The following is a 20865-nucleotide window of genomic DNA, read 5'->3' as shown; positions in this document are numbered from 1 at the left end:
TAGAAAATTTACCTAGACGTAACCATAATGCTAATTGGACCCCTCCCCCCACTACACAGTCAGCTTAACCCCCCACCCTTGGGGACTTTAAATATGATCATCTGGACATGTCAAGGAATCTACAGTTATTCCTTGACATGTACGTATAACAGATAACTTACGTTTTATCGTAAACTATACAGGGTATAAAGAATGCCTTAGCAAATGTTCGTATTACATAAATGGTCATTCCTTTTTTATTTATGAACCGATTCTCATGAAATAAACACTAAATGATAAATAAACATTACCACAATATATTAGTGAAAACCGCATCTAAATCGGATAATCCGTTTCTGAGATTAGCGTGCACAAACATACAGACAAAAAAAATTATATACAGTTTTGGGTTCGGGATATATTTAATAAATATGTACCTGGTAATTTTACATATTTTTATTGTACAGAGATCACTTTTCTACAATTTTATTATATGTATTGATTGATTGATGATGATAATGATTATGTCAAACTATAGCAGTCCTGCAGTATTTAATCATTCTATAGGTTTTTCGATGTTTCTTCTTCTATCTTTCTTGTGTTCAAAGTAGAGCCAGCTGTAAATAACGTAGGTATTTAATAAATTGATATATAATATTTTCTCACCATAAGCTAAGGTTAAATAAAAAAATAATTTGAGATTTAAATCTAACGAATTTCAACTTGGGGATGATCTTCCAACTCCAATTCTTGTTTAAAACAACCTTTGGCAGGTGACATTTATTGGATGGATAAGTTTTAGGCAAGGATTAAAAGATTGGTCTTTAGAGTATAAACCTTTAGTTTTATCTTTTTCACTGACTGCACTTTTTACCTCGCTATCCTGTCAGGCTTCCCTCAGTCACGCGCCGGCTCAATTTGAAGTTTAAAAATAGTATCAACCTTATTAGTTGAAAATAGCAGCTTTCCTATTTGTCTCTCACTCACACAATATTTCCTTCTATACTCATACCGCATACGTATGGCCAAAAAAAAGTTTGACAGCTGAGCGACGCCATTTTCAAACCTACAGGTAAAGGAAAGTATAAGAAAATAGTCTGATATAAATACCCGAATTGGATAATAGCTGGAATTGTGAATAGCCCTCCAAGTATGAACACAGCACCAGGTAGCACGTTGAGGGTGGATATGTAAAACCAGGTGTATAGGGGCCCGTAGATAAGAGGCGTAATAGCCTCCGCTAGACCGAATAGGGAGTTTATTTTGCCTGTAATAATAGAATTATTAGTTACATACAGTGGTGAAAAGGAAAGCGGCGAAGTGTTTGAGTTTCGGTTCAGAAAGAACGAAAAGTTTCTATGTACAAGTGATTGTGTTTTCCAAAGTATAGTGAATTGAATGATATGTGAAATTTATATATTCCGTTTTTATATGGGGATGAGAAAATGATAAGTCTGTAGTATTTATTATAGTTTACAAAACTTATCTTACCGGTAAGATTTAAATTAGAATACTTGGTGGAATTTAAATCTATTTATCTGTATATCGAATCCAGAACCAATATATTGTGATCAGACAAAAGCTATAGAGATTATCAATTACTCACCAACCTCTTCTTCACTGACCAGTTTTGATGCAATCGAGCGCAACGCTATAAATGAAGTGCCATTCAACAATTCTAATAGCGGCGCTGTAAAAAAAAAACAATAATTGAATAAATTATACTCTATATAATATCCCTAAACTTTTACTAATTAGATGAGATATTGCTTTATATCTATATATTATATTTAATTACTGTTTGTCGATATCTTTAATCAGTGACAGAATCTTGGTAAATTATCAGGAATTATAAGTTTTGGTTATGCCAGTTTTCGCAGCATTTTCTCGTAACAGATACCATTTCGTCAAGATAATATGATAACTATCTTCACATAAAAGCCAATAGCAAGTTTTTAATACTACCTATTATTTAATTCTCTTAAGCAATTACTAATATGTCTAATGAACCAATCTAGTTCGTCTTTTAAAACGAGTACAAAGTAAGTGTTTGTTCAACGTAAATAGTGTCTTAGTGCAGCTTAGGCCATTAGCTGATAGGCAATCTAATCAAATACAAAGAAACAAACCTTTTTATAAACAGTTCAATTACCTGAGTAGCTACCAGTAAATAATTAATAGGAGTCACACATATATTAAAGGAATGTTATCTTTATAATGTAAAAATGAATCCCAAAATGTGTTGGTAAGCGCATAACTTGAGAACGGCTGAACCGATTTCGTTAATTCTTTTTTATTATATTCCTTGAAGTACTAGGATGGTTCTTACGCATTACGTAGAGAAAACGTAAATATGTACCACGGGCGAAGCCGGGGCGGACTGCTAGTAAGTAATAAAATGATTCAATAGGAATCATATTATTGCGTTTTAATAAAAAACGTCTATTGGATTTGCTACTTGACTTTTATCAGGTAAATCATTGTCTTGTTCTACGGATTATAAAATAAGCTAAAACATACAAAACAATTTGCAATAAATAAATGTATAATAATAGGAATAATATATATAAAACAACATAAATGATTTGTAAACATTTAATATAAGCCGCGGATTGCAAAAGTAAGTATCACGCTGTTCTGACTTGAATGTTATTAAGTTTAAAAATATTTGAGAATGGATAAAGATTTATCATCGTGTTATATTTAGAAAAAGATTTTCTTTATCTTGTTTAGTCTCGTGATAATTACATTATGATGTATATGTTTTTTTAGGACACTATCTCTCCCGGTAGAAACTGTTCCGCCTTATTACCTCTTTTTCGTATTTTCCTTCCATAACAACCTTTCTGGTGGCCCAACAAAAACACAAAAAATGACCGAATTGGTCGAGCCGTTCAGGAGTTTTACGCTTAGCAACACATTTGATGAATCATTTTTATCATACAGTTGCTTTAGAAAGCTTTCATAAAAAAAATGTTGTGTGGTTTTATGAAACCACGGTAAAAGTGAAACTGTTCGAACGGTTCCGAACACTGCTTTGTGTAGCGCATGTCGCGTGACAGACCAAAAAGTTTGAGACGATGTAATAAAAGTTTCACTTTAAAAATATACTATATAATATGGTTAATCTAGAAAGATTTTAATTATATGATGACTTGAATAAACCAATCCAAGATGTAGCGCAATGTCTTATGGGGCTAATTACTAAGCACTAATTGGAGTGTCTTAATGACCTCCTCTGACTTAGCTTAAAGCAATGCACAAGTGTACTATAATTCTAAGTTAAATGTAATGCTTGCTTAAATCTAAACTTGATACAAACACTTCGTAACTATATTGAATAGACGTTATTGTACTTCTGTTATGATAAGTTGTGCTGAGTGAAGTTGTTTAACCCATTAATTTTCTTTCACTTCTATTGGTCTTAGCGTGATGGTATATAGCCTTCCTCGATAAATAGGCTTTCTAACACAGAAATAATTTTTCAAACCGGACCAGTAGTTCCTGGGATTAGCGCGTTCAAACAAACAAACTCTTTAGCTTTATAATATTAATTATAGATATTAGCTGCCGCAGCAGACGTTGTTCTGCCCTATTGCCCCTTTTCTTGTGTTTTCTTTCCATCAGAAGCTTCCTTATGCCTTAGCAAAATCGTAAAATTGCGGAATTGTTGGAACTGTTCTCTAGTCTTATGCTTAGCAATACATTTGGCGTTTCTATATTATTATTTTGATGAAAAAATATAAGCACAATTGAAACAAATCTTTTTTCGAATATAAGGTGACCTCAATACTTCAAGACTATATATATTTTGGTATATATAATATAACCATATGAGTTTGAATACTAATATAGATGTTTTCAATACCCAATCGATAATTCGATACGCGAATTAGATACTATCGATAATCTTAATCAAATAAATACACAGTAATTCAATTTAGAAATACACCACGATGGATTTGATACGGATGCTAAATTTAATTTAATGATTACATTCATTAATGACAATATTATATATTATATAGTTTCGGATTGTTATTTGGGTATCCAAATCTCTTACCAATATCTTCATTCGATTCTCTAACTAATTAGGACGTGACATTGTTTAAAAATATAAAACTGAAATTGTTATATTAGTCTCGTTCGTCATAGGGATTTTTATCATACGGTATGTTTCTAGTATAAATATATATAACAGATGGCTAAAAACTAATACCTACAGGATATTTATGTAACAACTTCCAACTTCAATAGAACTCTTCACAGTTTTAAAAATTTTAAGAAAAACTCAAAGGGAAATTTAATGTGGATATCTTGGATAGTCCAGTGATATTGATTCTAACAGAGAATAAACACAACTGGTTGTTTAGATTTATTCTCTGTTAGATTTAGTCTGTGATCCTAGGATCACTGACCAAATAACGTTTTAAACTAGATATTCTGATCAAGTTACTCACCTAAATAAATTTCTAGATCGTTCCTCGCAAAGCCGTACGCGAAAGATGCGACGATCTTACTGGTGCATGATATTATTCCCAATATCGTGTCGTCTAATTTTAAATAGCTGCTAAATAGGGAAATGGAAAATGTTGTACCTGAAATTAAAATTATTTTAGAATATGTGCCTGGTAAAGATTATTTAGGGGGCATTATTTAAACAGTTTTTTTAGGTCTTCGAAGGAGAAATGTAAAAGTGAATTATATATAAGCTTAAGTTACACGCCTCTAACACAAATATGTAACTATTAGGTAGTATGAAGGTTTTTTTGGTAGTAGTTACAATATTACATGAGATTTATTTCGTAACCTCAATAATTTCAGTAATCTTCCAGATAGATTATTTTGATCGCTTTTAATAATTTTAAACATATTTTCACGATTCATGAAATTAATGAAATTCCACTAGGCCTGTTGTTATGATAACAAATCAAGTTTTTGGATAAAGAAATGCTAGGATTTTATACGTTATTTTCTTAAAATGTGACAATCTTGTGGATTTTATTTTTGTATGTAGAGCTTGAATACCTGAACAATATTATCAATATGGGAGGTATTGTTAAATTGTTTCATTTGTTTGATAATAATTAGGAAAATAGCTATTCGTGTATGAGATGTTTTAAAGCATATTGAGGAATAAGTCGATATTTATGATTTGATTTTCATTGAAATAGACCAAATAACTACCTAAACTAATAAATAATAACACGACATACTGAACAAAATCAATAACTTGCTTCTTACTATCTTACTGTATACCTTGTTGTAATGAACCATAATATCAATATAAACAATGACTTACCAATTAAATTGGTTACAATACAATAAGTGGACCATATGCTAAACTTCACTTCGTCCCAATTAAGTTGGTATCTAGCAAAAAGGTACATAACAGCGGATTCCCCTGAAATAAACAATTCTTTAGAAACAAAAACATTTTTATTGGCACGAGATTCATTAAGAAGTGAGTACATAGGATTAGCAGTAAATATTTTCGAAGAAAACGAAGAAAATAATTATATACATCTGATAATGATGTTTTTAATTGCCTTTTTTTAATAATCAACGTATGTAGTTTAAAAAAACGAAAGAATAATAATATTTTGTTTTAAAACAAATAAAAATAAACAAAAACAATCACATGAATTACCTTGCGTTGGTCCAAATATAACGAAAACTGCCAAAAGAATAAGACACACACGCACCCTTCTATTTCCTGGACCCTTTCGGAACGCAACTTTAAATGTGTCTTTTACTAATGTAAAATCAAAGAATTCACGAAAGAATGCAAAACATCCGCCACGCTTCTGTAAATGAATTTATTTTGATTATAAAAATCTACACTCTTATACCAGGTGAAAGGTAAGACGTTTGACGAATTTAGACAGGAGGTTCTACTCACCTACTCATGAAACTGAACTACTTTTGTTCTACAACTTTGCTGAATTCGTAGAAAAAAATTTGGACTTTGTATGGAAATCGGTCAGCTGATTAGCGAAGTTTCCTTACAAAGTCCATTTTTTTTACGAATTCAGCAAAGTTGTAGAACAAAAGTTGTTCAGTTTCATGAGTAGAAGCTCCTGTCTAAATTCGTCAAACGTCTTACCTTTCACCCTGTATACTTATAAAGTTATAACGATACTTAAAGACAATACTTACATTTTCAACAGTTTTCAGTTTAGTATCCTTCAGAGAGAGGAATCCATATATAAGGCTGAACGTATAAAGGGAAATTGATATGGAAAATGCTCCATAATATCCAACCCATTTGAGCAAGATTCCACTAAAAGCACTTCCAATGGGATAGCCAAGAGACATGCATAAATTCACAATACCTAGTCTATAAGTCCGATCTTCAACTGTCGTAATATCACTGATATAACTGAATATGCCTATATAGTTTGTATACCAACCCCCCGTGAAAGAAGAAAACACAGATTCTGTAAACGCCGTCACTTCTGCTGGTAATTCATAGAAGAAATAAGTATTTATCATTAAACTAATACAAGATAGCAAGTCACCTACGATAGGTAAAAGGATGCAAGCTTTTCGTCTTCCAGTTTTATCACTCCAAGCGCCAACAAACATAATTATAAGAACGGGGAACGCGGTCGTTATTATTGTACTCCAAGATTGTATATACGCTGTTAGCAATTGCACATTATTCTCTTGTTCAGTATAGTTTCCTATATCCCTCACTTTAAGAGCTTCACAGACTTCAGAAGAGTAATTTAAGTTGACAAGACAAGCTTTTTCAAGATTCAAATTTTGCGAAGCCAGAGACGCCAACACGCTGGGCATTAGGTAGCACATCATGATTGGTTCCACAGTTATGTTTTGTTTTATACGTTTGAGTCTCGATAGTAACGTCTCATCTTTTTCTTTAACTTTTTCTTTAACGTTTTTATTATCCGGCTTTAATGGATCACTTTCATTTATACTTTCCTTATTTTCATCATCTTCGCCTTTGTTATCTTTCGGAATAACAACTTCAGATTTGTCCATTTTGAAGTGATTAAAATTAACGTATTTTAAGAATTCGTAATATTTTCACAAGTTCAAATCTTATACCGCGTGGTGTATGAGTTAAACGACGAATGACAATAATGAAGCTAAATAATTAAGTTATTTAAAAAACTTTGTTTACTTTTCGATTACAATTATTGCGTTCTCTATATTGACGAAGAGATTTTCAGCACGTGATAAAAAAGCATCATAACTAACGTCAAGGTTGGTGTTAAACCAACTTTACGCCTGGAATTACCCTCTGTGATAAATACACTTCACTCCATGTGTGTTAAGTTTATAAAAGTTTATTGTTATAACTGTAAATAGACAAATTTAGGAAACTTAAATAAAAATAGTTATCTTTTGCAACATTTTAATAAATATTGAGTAACAATTATTTAATTAAAAAAGGGCATTTACTTCAGACTTATAATATTATGTACATTAATTACCTCGTCTAATTAATTACATTTGGTTACAACTAAAGTTTGTATACTTATTGATATTAAATGAAGGCAAATCGTATCCCTCATTGTTATTATATTGCAAAACTTCGTAATGATTTTCACCTAAATAATACAAAGCCGTAATAAAAAGGTATACCCGAGTAAAATATTTAATTACATCAAACAATGATAAACTCCTAAATAATTGGGGAATACCGGTCCGATAGAATAATATAAACAACAAAGATAATTAGTCTATTATTAAGATTATAAGATAACATTAATTTAGTACTAAGCAAAGTATTACATAAAATATTATAGAGTTATTATATAGATACAAAATTGTATCATATATTTTTTTACTTTCACTGTCGGTGGGCAACGAAATTACTTGAAGTTTTTAATTAGAATTAACAGAGGTATCAGCATCTATATTTTTTCCTTTCTTTAAATTTCGTCTGTGTTCGATGAAGAGCCATCTGAAAAGTAAAGAAGAATAATTATCGTTTAGGTGTAGTGAGATAGAGCTTGCAGTGAGCAAGGTAGGTTGAGACTAAAATAAATCCTTATAAGTATAATGGTTTAAGAGCCCAGTGCCGCCAGACCTTACAAATAATTTACTTTCTAAAAAAAATATACTATATAATATGGGCATAGGGCATCGGTATCTATTTGAATAATCTATATATGTATCATCACTACATAGTATAAAACAAAGTCGCTTTCCCTGTCCCTATGTCCCTATGTCCCTTTGTACGCTTAAATCTTTGAAACTACGCAACGGATTTTGATGCGGTTTTTTTTAATAGATAGAGTGATTCAAGAGGAAGGTTTATATGTATAATAAGATCCATTAAGTAGTTGAGAAGTACTGTTATTTTTGAGGTTTCTAATGTGATGTCGTAAAAAATTACATTTATTCCGCTTACATTGCAAACGCAGGCTGAACCCTACGAGTTTTATCAAAATAATGTACTAAGTATTATACACATTGAAAAGGTCTACAGAAAAGTCCGCGATGGTATATGTCTATCTCTTATGGATAACCCACAATAACTTTTTTTTGTCATTTACTTTTTACGACAAATAATGGCTAATTTTCGAAGCGATTTTAACCAATACAGCATTAATCCTTAACCAATTAAATACCATGGATACATTGTTCATTTAATATAGATCTATATGGCCCTTTACACCGTATGATTTAAGTGAATATTTTCGAAGATATTACAGATTTAAAAATTGCAGGACGTAGCGTTTGCGGCCGCCCGGCTATGTATTTTATACCCGTGCGATGCCGGAGGCCGGAGCGGGCCGCTATATTTTTATACCTATATACAATACAACGTTCACAATTTTTCTGTAGTGTATTTAGTATCAGCATTGCACCCGTGCGAAGCCGGGGCGGGTCGCTAGTAGGTATATAAAACTCAAAGGTGACTGATATAGTGATCTATCAACGCACAGCCCAAACCACTGGACGTATCGGGCTGAAATTTGGCATGCAGATAGATGTTAGGACGTAGGCATCCGCTAAGAAAGGATTTACCGAAATTCTTGCGGGAACGGGGAAAAACGGGGATGCACGTACAAAGTCGTGGGCGGAAGCTAGTTAATTAATAAAAAAGTAAAAGATCACGCCCGTCATTTGGAATAGAATTTTGCAACAACATTCTAATAATCACAACCCACAATAATTCACATCGTTATTTAATAAATACTCACATAAACACCATAACAGCTGGCAGTGTCATGGCCGATCCCAACAAGAAAACCGCACCGGGAAGGACCTCCATGGTGGCTGTGTATACCTTCGTGTATAATGGCACGTATATCAATGGCATAAGGTTCTCAGTTAACGCAAATATTGAGTTCACTCTACCTGCAAAAATAATTAAATTCTTACTAATATTATAATTATATTACTAATATTATTGTAATTGACTCTGTCATCTTATTCACGCTTCAAACAAAGAACTGTTTTTTTATTCACAACCGAGAAAGGACAAAATTTTTAGCATTTTTTCTTTGTCGGCGAAGCCTGGGGCGGATAGTTAGTAATAAGTACATAAAAAAATCAAACTAAGAAACACGTTTTAATCAGATAAATACATGAAATTATTGAGTTGTCTACGATATATCATAAACGTATAAAGTTAGAATTTAATTTGTCCATTTACCGTGGGTCAAATTCGACTCTCAAGAAGCCTGTTGAATTCAAATATATATGTGAAGCTATTATAATTGAGTAAAAAACATAATTCTTTCAAGGTCGATTTAAATGTACTAAAATACAGTTTACAGGTTTGATATGAAAACGAAGATGACTTTTTTGTAATCGCCACCTTGCGTTACCATGGACCTAAGGATTAAAAATCTAAAATTTATTTTCAATTTATCTGCCAAAACACCGAAACAAATTTAGGAGAAAATTGAAAATTGTGACGCAGTTTTAGCAGTTTAGGTTAAAACAAGTTAAACGTTATATTCCACAACCACAAGCTACACTTCGGTTTATTTCTTATTAATTTTCACGCTGGCTTAAATAAGAAGAGAAAATTGCAGATATTAGATGCAAGTTTTCATATGAATACTGACACAAAAATCTGGAAGTAAGATTTGCAATATATATATTTTATTACTTGTTGAATTTATAGGACGATAATCTTTTAAAGAAATGTGTGGTTTTGGTTTAGAATTGATTTTTATATAAAAAACATATATGAATTTGAAATGTTTGTTATGGTTCCACACAAAATCAGATTATCAAATCGGTATTAACATTAATTTATAGGTATAAACACCAATTTCGAAATGACCATAAGATAAATGTCATAAAATATTCACTAACTGAAATTAAATCCCCATTTCGCCATCCAGGAAATGCTTGAATATAATATTTAATTCAAAGTCAATTATTAAAATCAATCCCTCTAAGAACTTTGCGAAAACAATATTTCGATGGAAATTTGATTATTCAGGATTTCAATCAAGCCAGCCGATTTGTATCGCAAATCAGAATTTTCTTTGATCCGTCATTTAATTAACAGTTATAATTATTATTTGGGCAAATATTGATTTGTTTGGATTTAAAATTGTATATTGCTCTTTGTAAAGCAATTATGTTTTAATTCAATTTGTTTAACATAGATTTATTGAAAATAAATTTAAGGTTATGAACCTAAGTAAGTATGTACCTGCAATGTTTATTTTACTGTTCACTTACCAAATTCATCTTGTTCCACTAATTTAGAGACAATAGACCGCAACGCTAACAAAGCTGTTCCATTGAGAATGTCTGCTATGGGAGCTGAAATCATAAACATAAAGTTATTAAAAATTAACCTCTTCTCTAAATGTCATAATAATCGGTACAAGTAATGGACAATGAATGAAAAAGTCTTATTTTGTGATTAATAACATAATGAAAACTAAAGTCCATACTTTCTGTTGTTTGAAGTGAAACTTCTTTGGGCGCGTAAAAATTTAAAATATTTGCATCTTTTATACAAGTTTAGATAATTGTTTTACTTAAAAATATTAACTTGATTAAGATAAATATAAAAGTGATGATGGTATAAAGCGGAAGGTGTGTTTTAAATTTACAATTATGACAATCATCTTTTATCAAAATATTGTCATTTCCTAATCCCAACGAATTAAGTCCATTCCTTATATGATACAGCTTTGTACATAAAACTAATATCATGTAGATTACGATTATAGCATACCGACTTAATCTATCTATATCGTAATAAACGCATATTACATAACATTTATTTGTGTAATATATTATTGTCATACTTTTATTGATATTTCTTAGTAGCCACTATAGTAAGTGCCATAGATCCAGTTTTAATCCAGTTTTCTAAATATAGTCTAAAATTACCAAAATTGAGTAACTATAAACTAAAAATAACAACTAGTTAACTATAAAATAACATAAACATTAGATAATAGTTTTTCAGTGGTAGGATTCGGTCCCATATATTTACCTATAAAAGGGTCATTAAATGTTTCAACTATGCTAAAAATAAAGCAGTTTTATTGTATGCAATAATGTTTTGCAACACGAGGGACTTTCCAAGTTTTCCACTAGTTCACTTTATTTAAATAAGATAGTTAAATTGTAGTGATCTCGGTTCTGAGAAAATTCTCTTGTCAAATAAAACGCTGTTTGCTTTATGTGACTGCAGTCTTTCATATTCGAATGGTTAGGAGTTAGAAATGTTAATGTAGAATTTTATAGCAGTTTTATCAAGAGAGTGGTACGAGTAGTAATTTGGTAATGTATGAATCGTAAGTGTACTATACCTGTTCATTTTTAATGTTTACCGTTTGAGATGAGATGAGAAATAAGTTTCTATAACTACTTAGATTATATACTATGATATCAACAATTTCAATGCGCTGCGAATAATTTTTGTTACGAAAAAGTAAGAATACAAAATAATTATTAATTATGTGATAAATAATTTTGATTAGGTACCCTATAAAATAATATAAAAATAATACCATACAAGTTAAAAATCCTTAATTTTAATGCCGCCATCTTGAAAAAAAAATATTGACGGACGCTCTTCCCATTGGTGATTGTTTTCCGCCAAATTGGCACATTGACAAACAATTGACAGATAATTTATTTTTTTTTGCTAGCAACTCACCGATAAAAAATATCCTTTCATTTGGCGCAAAGCAATAAATAAATGAAGCAGCAATTTTACTAAGGGTAGATATTATTCCCAATACCGAGTCGTGCCATTGTAAATATTTACTGAACACAACGATTGAGAACAGTGTCCCTGAAAATAAGAAGATTATTTTGAGAATGCGAAAACAAAAATATTTCAATATTTCAAGGAATAACAAAGAACGGTAAGCTTCAATATTTTTGAATTTAATTTTTACTTATTATTACATTTGACTATATTGTTTTTGTATGGCTTTTATAACAATGAAGAATTATACGAACACAGTTATCATATTATATTATCACCACGCTCACAAGAGAGTTATTATGTAGGTAATTTAAAAACAATGTATAGAATAATGCTACCAATTTTCCTTTTTGGATTACAAGATTAGTAAGTACCTAGTTTTTTCGGGAGAAAAATTGAATGAAACAAGTAGGCGTAGTACCCACATTTAGATGTATAAAATTAATATCAATTACACATGAAATAATATTGTAAAAATAAATTACTGTTATTATATACGTACCAATCGTATGAGCGATAAAGTTGTAAGCTTGGAAAATGCTAAACATGACTTCATTCCAATTGAATCTGTATCTTGTTGATATGTACAAAATTGATATTTCACCTGAAATTATATTTAATAATCAAACAATTAATTAATTAACAATCTCTCAAACATGGTTAAATAGGCCGGCTTTGTGTTGATATGAGATAAAAAGCCGATTTCAAATCAGTAATGTAGTTGCGAAATCTGGTGAAATTATAGTAAAAATTGGACAGTAATTCCTTTTAATAATATGAAGGTAAAGGTTTCAAGCTTGTTATTGTCTTATGAAAATAATTATTTCCCTTCATCAAGGTAAAAAGATAAAATGAAGTACTCCATATAAAGCGACTTAATAACAAATCTTATTACGGTGTTAATTAAACAATTCTCTAATTAGACATGTCTCTATTTAATTCACATCAAAGTGGCAAGAAAAGACAGATAAGTTATTTATTATGGAATTAGTCGCTTATTACGTAATGTAAAATGTTTCTTGTTATTATGTGAGCACGTGTAATTCTAAATGGCCAGGATTAAGCCAATTATAAGAGGAGGAGAGACAACACACAATATGTACGGGAATGAGAGAATGGTATTTTATTGGCGTTGTTATGCGTTTCTACCACAATTTCTACACTGCTAACAAGGTGGTCATAAGCAGTGGTTTCTAATATAAATATTTGCATTAGGAGTAATGCTTTTTTATAGGAATAGACTGCTTCTCTTTGTCAGTGGCTCTATCAAATAAAGAGATTCTATTTCTCTAATTCTTGATGGCAAGAAGATATTTGCTAGTGTCAAAGAGATTTTAACTAAACTTACACAGACTGCATACAATAGTTCAATTATTTATTATACTTATAACGGTTATCTGTCATTATGTTGTCAACAAAAGCAGATTAAATTATTATCTGCATATAACAGATATATGTCCTTATTTAATCAGCCAAAATCGTTCGATCGTTGAGGAAACAGACAGGCTATCAGATTTCATTAAACTCTTATTATTGTTTTGTTATATGTAATTTTATAAAGAAGTTAATATTGGATAAAAAAAAGCTATTGTACTAGCAGTCCGACCCGGCTTCGCTCATAGTACACAATCATATATTCTATAGCACTCAGGGATCATGCATATCTAACAGTTTAATAATTTTGTAAACCAATCTGTAGTTCCTGAGATTAGCGCGTTAAAACAAACTATTCAGCAATATTATTACATATCTATTTTCTTCTGCTATCAATGGAACTTTTTATTGGCTTATCTCTTATGAAACGAGGTTTCGATTAATAGATTCTGTTACTAACCATACATTGGTCCAAACAAAATGCTGACTACAAGCATGAGGAAACCTAGCCGTACTCGACGATTATTTGAGCCTTTTCGAAACACCACTTGGAAGGTTTTCTTTATATTTGACAGGTCAAAAAATAGCCTGAATAAGTGGCAAAATCCTTGTTTATCGTGCTGAAAACAATGGAAGAATTAGGTGACTATAATCTAATCGGTCGATCTATTGATGAGTGTTGAATCAGATTATAATAATTATTATGTTGTTAATGTTATAAAATGCCGCTGATTTTAGAGTATTTCTATTTTTGGGCCATAGAAAAACAGGGGCCGTATTATAATCTCTTATTCCTAGTCAGTTAACGCCGTCAACTGACTGACAAATTCATATAATTTACCATGGCTGGTTATTGCGATCATAATATGAATTTGTTAGGCAGTTTAATTCACGGCGTAATCTGTCTGGAAATACGGCCCCTGAACCCCAAATGTTATAAAATTAAAATAATGGGTGAAATTATGAGCTTTAAGTTGTATAAATTAAGTCATATTGTTGATTGATATGCTGGGTTATCAAATATGCGTTACTTTTAATGCGTTGCAGAGTATCATTGAGATTAAAGGTTACTAACTTTTTATGCCAGTAATAATGACTAGGAAGAGATTAAGGTTTTATATAAGTTATCCAATTTTAAGATAAATAGTATAAAAAGATAAGATAGTTTTCGAAGCCTATCGTTAATTTTTAATATATTAGATTAGTATTAACGAATTATATCCTACTCTACTTTAAATTTGTAAGGATTGATGAATAACGCTTTTAATGCAAATGAGCTTATAAGATTTGTATGAAATTTGGATTAGCATAAGGGTTTTATTGTGTTCAGTTGAACTTCCTGAAAAGTTACTGTTTCACAGAATTTGCAAGTTCAACATTAAAAAAGTTTTAACTGCACAACTCACCAATTTTTGTTCTGGTCTTCTTTCAGGATCTTTCAATATGAACGCATTGTATAAGAAGTTTATAAAATTGATACTCCCCGCCAAACCATAGCATCCATAGTAGCCAAGAGTTTTTAGCAAGATTCCACTAACTCCCATTCCAATGGGAAATCCTACTGTCATACTAAAGCTTACGATGCCCAAACGATATGTCCTGTTATCCTTGTTAGTAATTGAACTTATGAATGAAAACATAGTTAACACACTAACACACCACGAACCAGTGAGCCCTTCTAATACCGCCTCAACAGCCGTCAACGTTTCCAGATTTGTTTGCTTCAAATAAAACGTTTGAATAATGCCATTGATGCAAAGCAGAAATTGGCCAAACACAGGAATTGTTATAAACATTTTCCTATAACCAGTTTTGTCTGACCACGATCCAATAAACATTGCCAGGACGCAAGGTAAGCTCGCTGTTATATACGTCTTCCAGGCTATTGCCACAGTCACCAGTTTCTGCACTTCCTTTTCATAATTATTCTGTGCTCCGATTGTCTGAGATTTTAGGGAATCGCATATTTCAGTTGTGTAATTTAGATTTACACGACACGCTTTTTCTAAACTAAGATTTTGTGATGTCAAAATGGTCAGGATAGTAGCAATAACAAAAAGGAACATTGACGGTTCCACGGTTATATTTCTTAGAGCATTTACACAGTTTTCCTTAATAGTCTTCTTTTTTTGACTAACAGGATTTTCTGCATCACTTCTTAGCGGATCTGTTTCTGTGTTTTCTTCTGCTCCATCTCGAAATTCATTCGAATCAGTCATTGTTCCTTAGTTGTAATTCACTCGATACCAACACTGAGATTCAAAAATATATTTTATTTAAGCAGTTAGATAATTGATTATTTGTTGTTACACTACAAGATTTCTTTAATAAATGAAGCGAATTATTGCCATACACTGTTATCTGTGATAAGCGATACTTTAATCAATTATAAATATACAATTTCCTAAGGTGTTAACAATTAAGAGGTCACGAAGTTTTGTCTACAGATTGCTTTTATATTATTATTGAATGTTTTTATCAATTTTTATCAACTATCACCTGCAACCATGAATTGTATTTAGTATGAAATTAACGATATAATATAAAATATTTGTATAATATAGTATTTTTCTATGACTATCTAATTGAAAAATTGAGTCACATCTTTTCTAGCTATTGCTTGATTTTATATTTCTGAATTAGCATAATTTAAGCACGTTGTAATATTATATCGTAAGTATTAATTACTTATAACAATTTTAATAATCCCTCTATAGAGGCCAAATTAGTGACGGCGCCATTTTTATATTTAAATAGAATTAGAAGATTTAAGTAAACTTAAAATAATTAGCTTTTCCTTTCTAATTAAAATTTAAGAGAATAATGGTTAGTCATTGTAGGTATGTACCTACTACATTTCATTAACTTTGATATTAAATATGCTTTATAATAATAATGAATATTTGTAGGTAAATTCAAAGTACCTGTATCAAATGTATTTTTTTTAAATAAGTCAATGTTTTTTTATGCATGTCAAAAATATTGTAAAGTATCTTTGTAACTCCGAATAGTTCCTGTTCAGCAGTCACAAATAAAGATGAACAAAAAATACAAAAGCTTTTACAAGAATCAATGCAAGGTATTCGCTGGAAATTATTTCATTCGACGAATATGATGTTTGTAAAGTAATTCTCAGAATGTTTCAGAATTTTTTTAAACAATTGAAGTTTATTTATGTATATTTTTAACGACTAAAACGGAAGTTATCAATTTGTTCTGTACGTATGTTATGTTGTTACAGTTGAAAAGTTTTTGCATATGATAGTCTATAACAGATATTTCACAGGTATGCTATGTATCACACGTGTATGTATATTTACTAATTAATTGTATGAATGTTTGTTTAACATATAACTCAAAAACGTTTATTGGTCTGAAATAGTATCTTGTATTTGTTATGCTCCCAAGGAGTAGTTGTGCAGGTATTATCAAAATAAGCTCAGTAGTTTTTGAGACAGAGGTCTTAAATAAATAAATATACAAATGCATTCAGAAGAATTTTGTCACAAATAGCGGTACATCGGCTGCTACGGGTTTTTTACGCGCTTTCAAATGACAGAAATATTAAAGTCGGTTTAATTATAGAATATTTATCTTGTTGTTTTTATTGTATTAGGGTTGATTTTTCAATCCTTGCTTAAAACTTATCCATCCAATAAAGTATTACACGATAATATTAAAATATCACCTGTAAACTGTCAAACACAGGTAATTAGAATACATTTTTGAAATGGTAGTTTAATACGTTATTCAACGAATAACTTTTAACCAAGGATTGAAAAATCAGCCATTAGATAACTTCACAGAAATTAATTATCTATAGAATGAATTAAAGTTCATTTCCTTATTTATTTGTACTATTAATATTTTGCATAATATTATGTGATCTAGAAGAAAGATGAACACTAAAAAGTTAAATATAGGACTAAAAAAAGACAAGCATTATAATTCATTATTTAAGTACTTCGTTTAGAATTATATCGAATCTATAGAAAAATAAATCTGTCGTGTAGGTATAGAAAGTATGTATTTCAAAAATTAAAAAATGTATTATATTATTAGGTTTTCACCCGCAGTTTTGCTCGCGTTTTCAAAGAAAAACCCGCATAAATCCCTTTTCCGTGGGATTTCCGGGATAAAACCTATACAATGTGTTAATCCAAGTTACCCTCAATATGTGTACTAAATTCATTGTAATCGATTCAGTAGTATTTGCGTGAAAGAGTAACAAACATACATACTCATAAACTTTCTATTTATTATATTAGTAGGATAGGATTTTGTCATGGTTAAGCAGGAAATAATAAACTCATCCAAATTTCCGCGATTATAATGACACACGTAGGTATAATTAATAAAATCAATTTATACATTTTAAAGTGATTAATACTTTGTAGTAAAAAATGTTCTTTCCGAAAATCAATTGTTCACATAATCTAAGACCCGAACCTAAGTCGAAATTCTGCAAAATAAAAAAAATCAAATTAAAATATCCTTTCCAGGATTTTTCCAGCAAACCCATTTTAATACATTTTTCAATAATTAATTTTATTATAAAATTGGTCTCATTCTATTATCACGCCGGTGAAGATCGACTAAGGTTCGGATCTTCTACAATAACCGAGCAAATAATCGCAAATTTAATATCGGAGAAAAACAATGATATTACGTTAGATATTCTGTCTTAAAGTGGCTTTGCTGTTGATTTATCTATAATACTATCACTACATAGTATAAAATAAAGTCGCTTTTTCTGTCCCTATGTCCCTATGTATGCTTAAATCTTTAAAACTACGCAACGGATTTAGATGCGGTTTTTGTAATAGATAGATTGATTCAAGAGGAAGGTTTTAGTATATAATTTATTAGGTTTTAGACAAAGTGGGCGAAGCCGCGGGCGGAAAGCTAGTACTAGATATTATAATATTTATCTGAACATGATACGATTAAGTATAATTATATTATATTTGATATCAGACGTGTTGAATTATTTACAATGAAAATAATCAAGTATTGACATTTCGTTATCAAGTAGCGGAAAATATTTTACATGAATAAATCGATTATTTTTATGGACTACTAGCGGTCCGGCTTCGCCGGTGGTACCTACATGTTTAAACTATCCTATCTCTCAAGTTGGATCGAACTGCACATGATGTGTGAATTTTATTATAATCGGTCAAGTGGTTTAGGAGTCCATTGAGGACAAACATTGTGACACGAGATTTATATATACGGAATTTGCAGATAATTTCCTTGATATTATATTACTATTTGATACTTGAAGACTTTAAATTCTGATGCAGTTTTGGTCTTTTCCTTTGATAGCAGAAGTTAAAAATTTATTTTGTTTTGAAGAACGTCGGTCAATCTATACTAATATTAGTGTGTTTGTTTAACGCGCTAATCGCAGGAACTAATGGTCCGATTTTAAACATTATTTCGGTGTTAAATAGACCATTTATCGAGGAAGGCTATATAAGCTATATTCACGCTAAGATCTATAGGAGCGGAGCAACGCGGGTAAAACCGCGGGCACAGCTAGTAAAAACATCACATTAATGATATAGATGAAGATTCTCTACTTGATAAAATAAATTTAATCCGATCGACGATCCCATTGAGATTTTCACTAAGGTGATGTTCTCATTTCTTGACAAGTATGATTTGATACCCTATCCAAATAAAATTCAGAGAAGAGGTTCTCTTCTTAGCCAATCCACTGAAGATACGCTAACACAGTGATTTATAGTGCACCGCGCATACAGGGTGCATACGAGTTGTTTGAAGATAAGTTAATAGACGGGTCCCCACGAGCAGGCTCGTGAAGCAATTTGGTTTTCGTGAAGCAACTCGGTTTTGGCACATGCGTTTTCCTCGGCCGAGCCACGTCCATACTGACCAAGCTGCTTCAAGCAACAATTGCTTTGCGAGACTGCTCGTTCTGTGGATATCTACCCTCGTAACGTCTTAAAGCAGTATTATTAAGTAAAAATAAAAGCGCTATATAGGTCTTCTAGTGCCATCACTTTCCCACACTAGAAATTAGACGATAGTGACATTCCTTGAATAATGATGATAGAATATAGATCACTCAGGAGGAAGGAAATAAGGTGTTCGTATTACTTACTTTAGTTATAACTTTTTTAATTCTTGATGGAATAAGACGAAATAAAATTTTATAAGGATTAGGGATTTCGAATTGAGCCGTAACCCGTATTGAACCGTAACCCGTATCTACCCGTAGTTACCAGTAACTATTTGTTTGAAATTTTCCTCTACGATAAAATGTCAATGATTCAATTGAAAGCACAGAAACAGATCGAGTTTATGAGTATGTTGTCCATAGTACTTAATTGTTCATAATTGTAAAAATAATAACGGTATTTTATAGGGTATGTCTGTGCATTACATATGTAAGCCGTCGCAGTAGAGTTAAAATGGGTTAAATCTCAATAATTAAACGACTTTTTAGCTTTTATTTAAACTCTTATTACAAACACTATTATGTACATATAATTTCGTTAATATAATATGATAACAATCGCTTTATATTATACTAGCTTTCCGCCCGCGGCTTCACCCGCGTTTTCAAAGAAAAACCCGTTTCCGTAGGATTTCCGGGATAAAACCTATCCTATGTCCTTTCTCGGGTATCAAAATATCTCTATACCAAATTTCATGCAAATTGGTTCAGTAGTTAAGGCGTGATTGAGTAACAGACAGACAGACAGAGTTACTTTCGCATTTATAATATTAGTATGGATTACTTATAGGTAACTAATTGGATGAAAAAAAGGATAATATTATCTACATTGTAATGTACAATTTTCACAAAATTCTTTCAGTTTGTAGAGATTTCTAAGAAAAATAAATATTTGAGTCAAATGTATAGAGACTACAAAAAGTAAACTTTGATATCCGTGTCTTTCTTTATAATAAATTTGGTTCCGCACACAAATTGGCAAGAATTATAAAAGAAAATTAAAAACATTAATTCATATATTTTTTACCTTTCTTAGAGAAATAAAATAGATTATTTTTCAACATCAATATTGAGGCGTATAATATACAATTTTACTAAAATTATAACTAAGCTTATCGGATAGGTAATAAAACATAACAAACAATGTTGATGCAAAACAATAAAAAATGACCTTTAGGATTAAATGATGATTTGCAAATACATAGTACAAATTAAAATTTATTGCTACTAAAATTCACTGCTTATAGCAGATTATTATAATAACAATAACATGATATACATATATTTAATAAAAAACTTTAAATAACCTATTTATTGTACAAAAAACGTGCTCACACTAGTAAAAAAATAAAAA

General features: G+C 30.8%; 2 protein-coding genes across 2 annotated transcripts; both read right to left on the bottom strand.

Annotated features, from left to right (window-relative positions):
- Positions 1-492: 492 nt before the first annotated feature.
- Positions 493-6984, bottom strand: LOC149904805 (putative peptidoglycan muropeptide transporter SLC46). The gene is made up of 7 exons (XM_090107596.1): positions 6139-6984; positions 5630-5786; positions 5282-5383; positions 4440-4577; positions 1586-1669; positions 1090-1246; positions 493-596 (listed from the first exon to the last, which is right to left on the bottom strand). The coding sequence occupies exons 1-7, from the start codon at positions 6982-6984 to the stop codon at positions 536-538; spliced, it is 1545 nt and encodes a 514-aa protein (XP_089963722.1). The 3' UTR covers positions 493-535.
- A 418-nt stretch (positions 6985-7402) lies between these two features.
- On the bottom strand, positions 7403-15805 carry LOC149904804 (proton-coupled folate transporter-like). The gene is made up of 7 exons (XM_090107242.1): positions 14932-15805; positions 13986-14145; positions 12654-12755; positions 12098-12235; positions 10660-10743; positions 9159-9315; positions 7403-7912 (listed from the first exon to the last, which is right to left on the bottom strand). Exons 1-7 carry the CDS (start codon positions 15742-15744, stop codon positions 7834-7836), a joined length of 1533 nt encoding a protein of 510 aa, XP_089963368.1. The 5' UTR covers positions 15745-15805; the 3' UTR covers positions 7403-7833.
- Between the last annotated feature and the right edge of the window lie 5060 nt (positions 15806-20865).

Source organism: Colias eurytheme, chromosome 11, assembly GCF_061535395.1.
Source record: "Colias eurytheme isolate Ceu_HAF_F1 chromosome 11, ilColEury1 Martin Lab GWU primary, whole genome shotgun sequence".
In the NCBI taxonomy this organism is placed as follows: Eukaryota; Metazoa; Arthropoda; class Insecta; order Lepidoptera; family Pieridae; genus Colias; species Colias eurytheme.
Note: the sequence above shows the minus strand (reverse complement) of the source record. Positions and strands in the feature narration are given on the sequence as shown.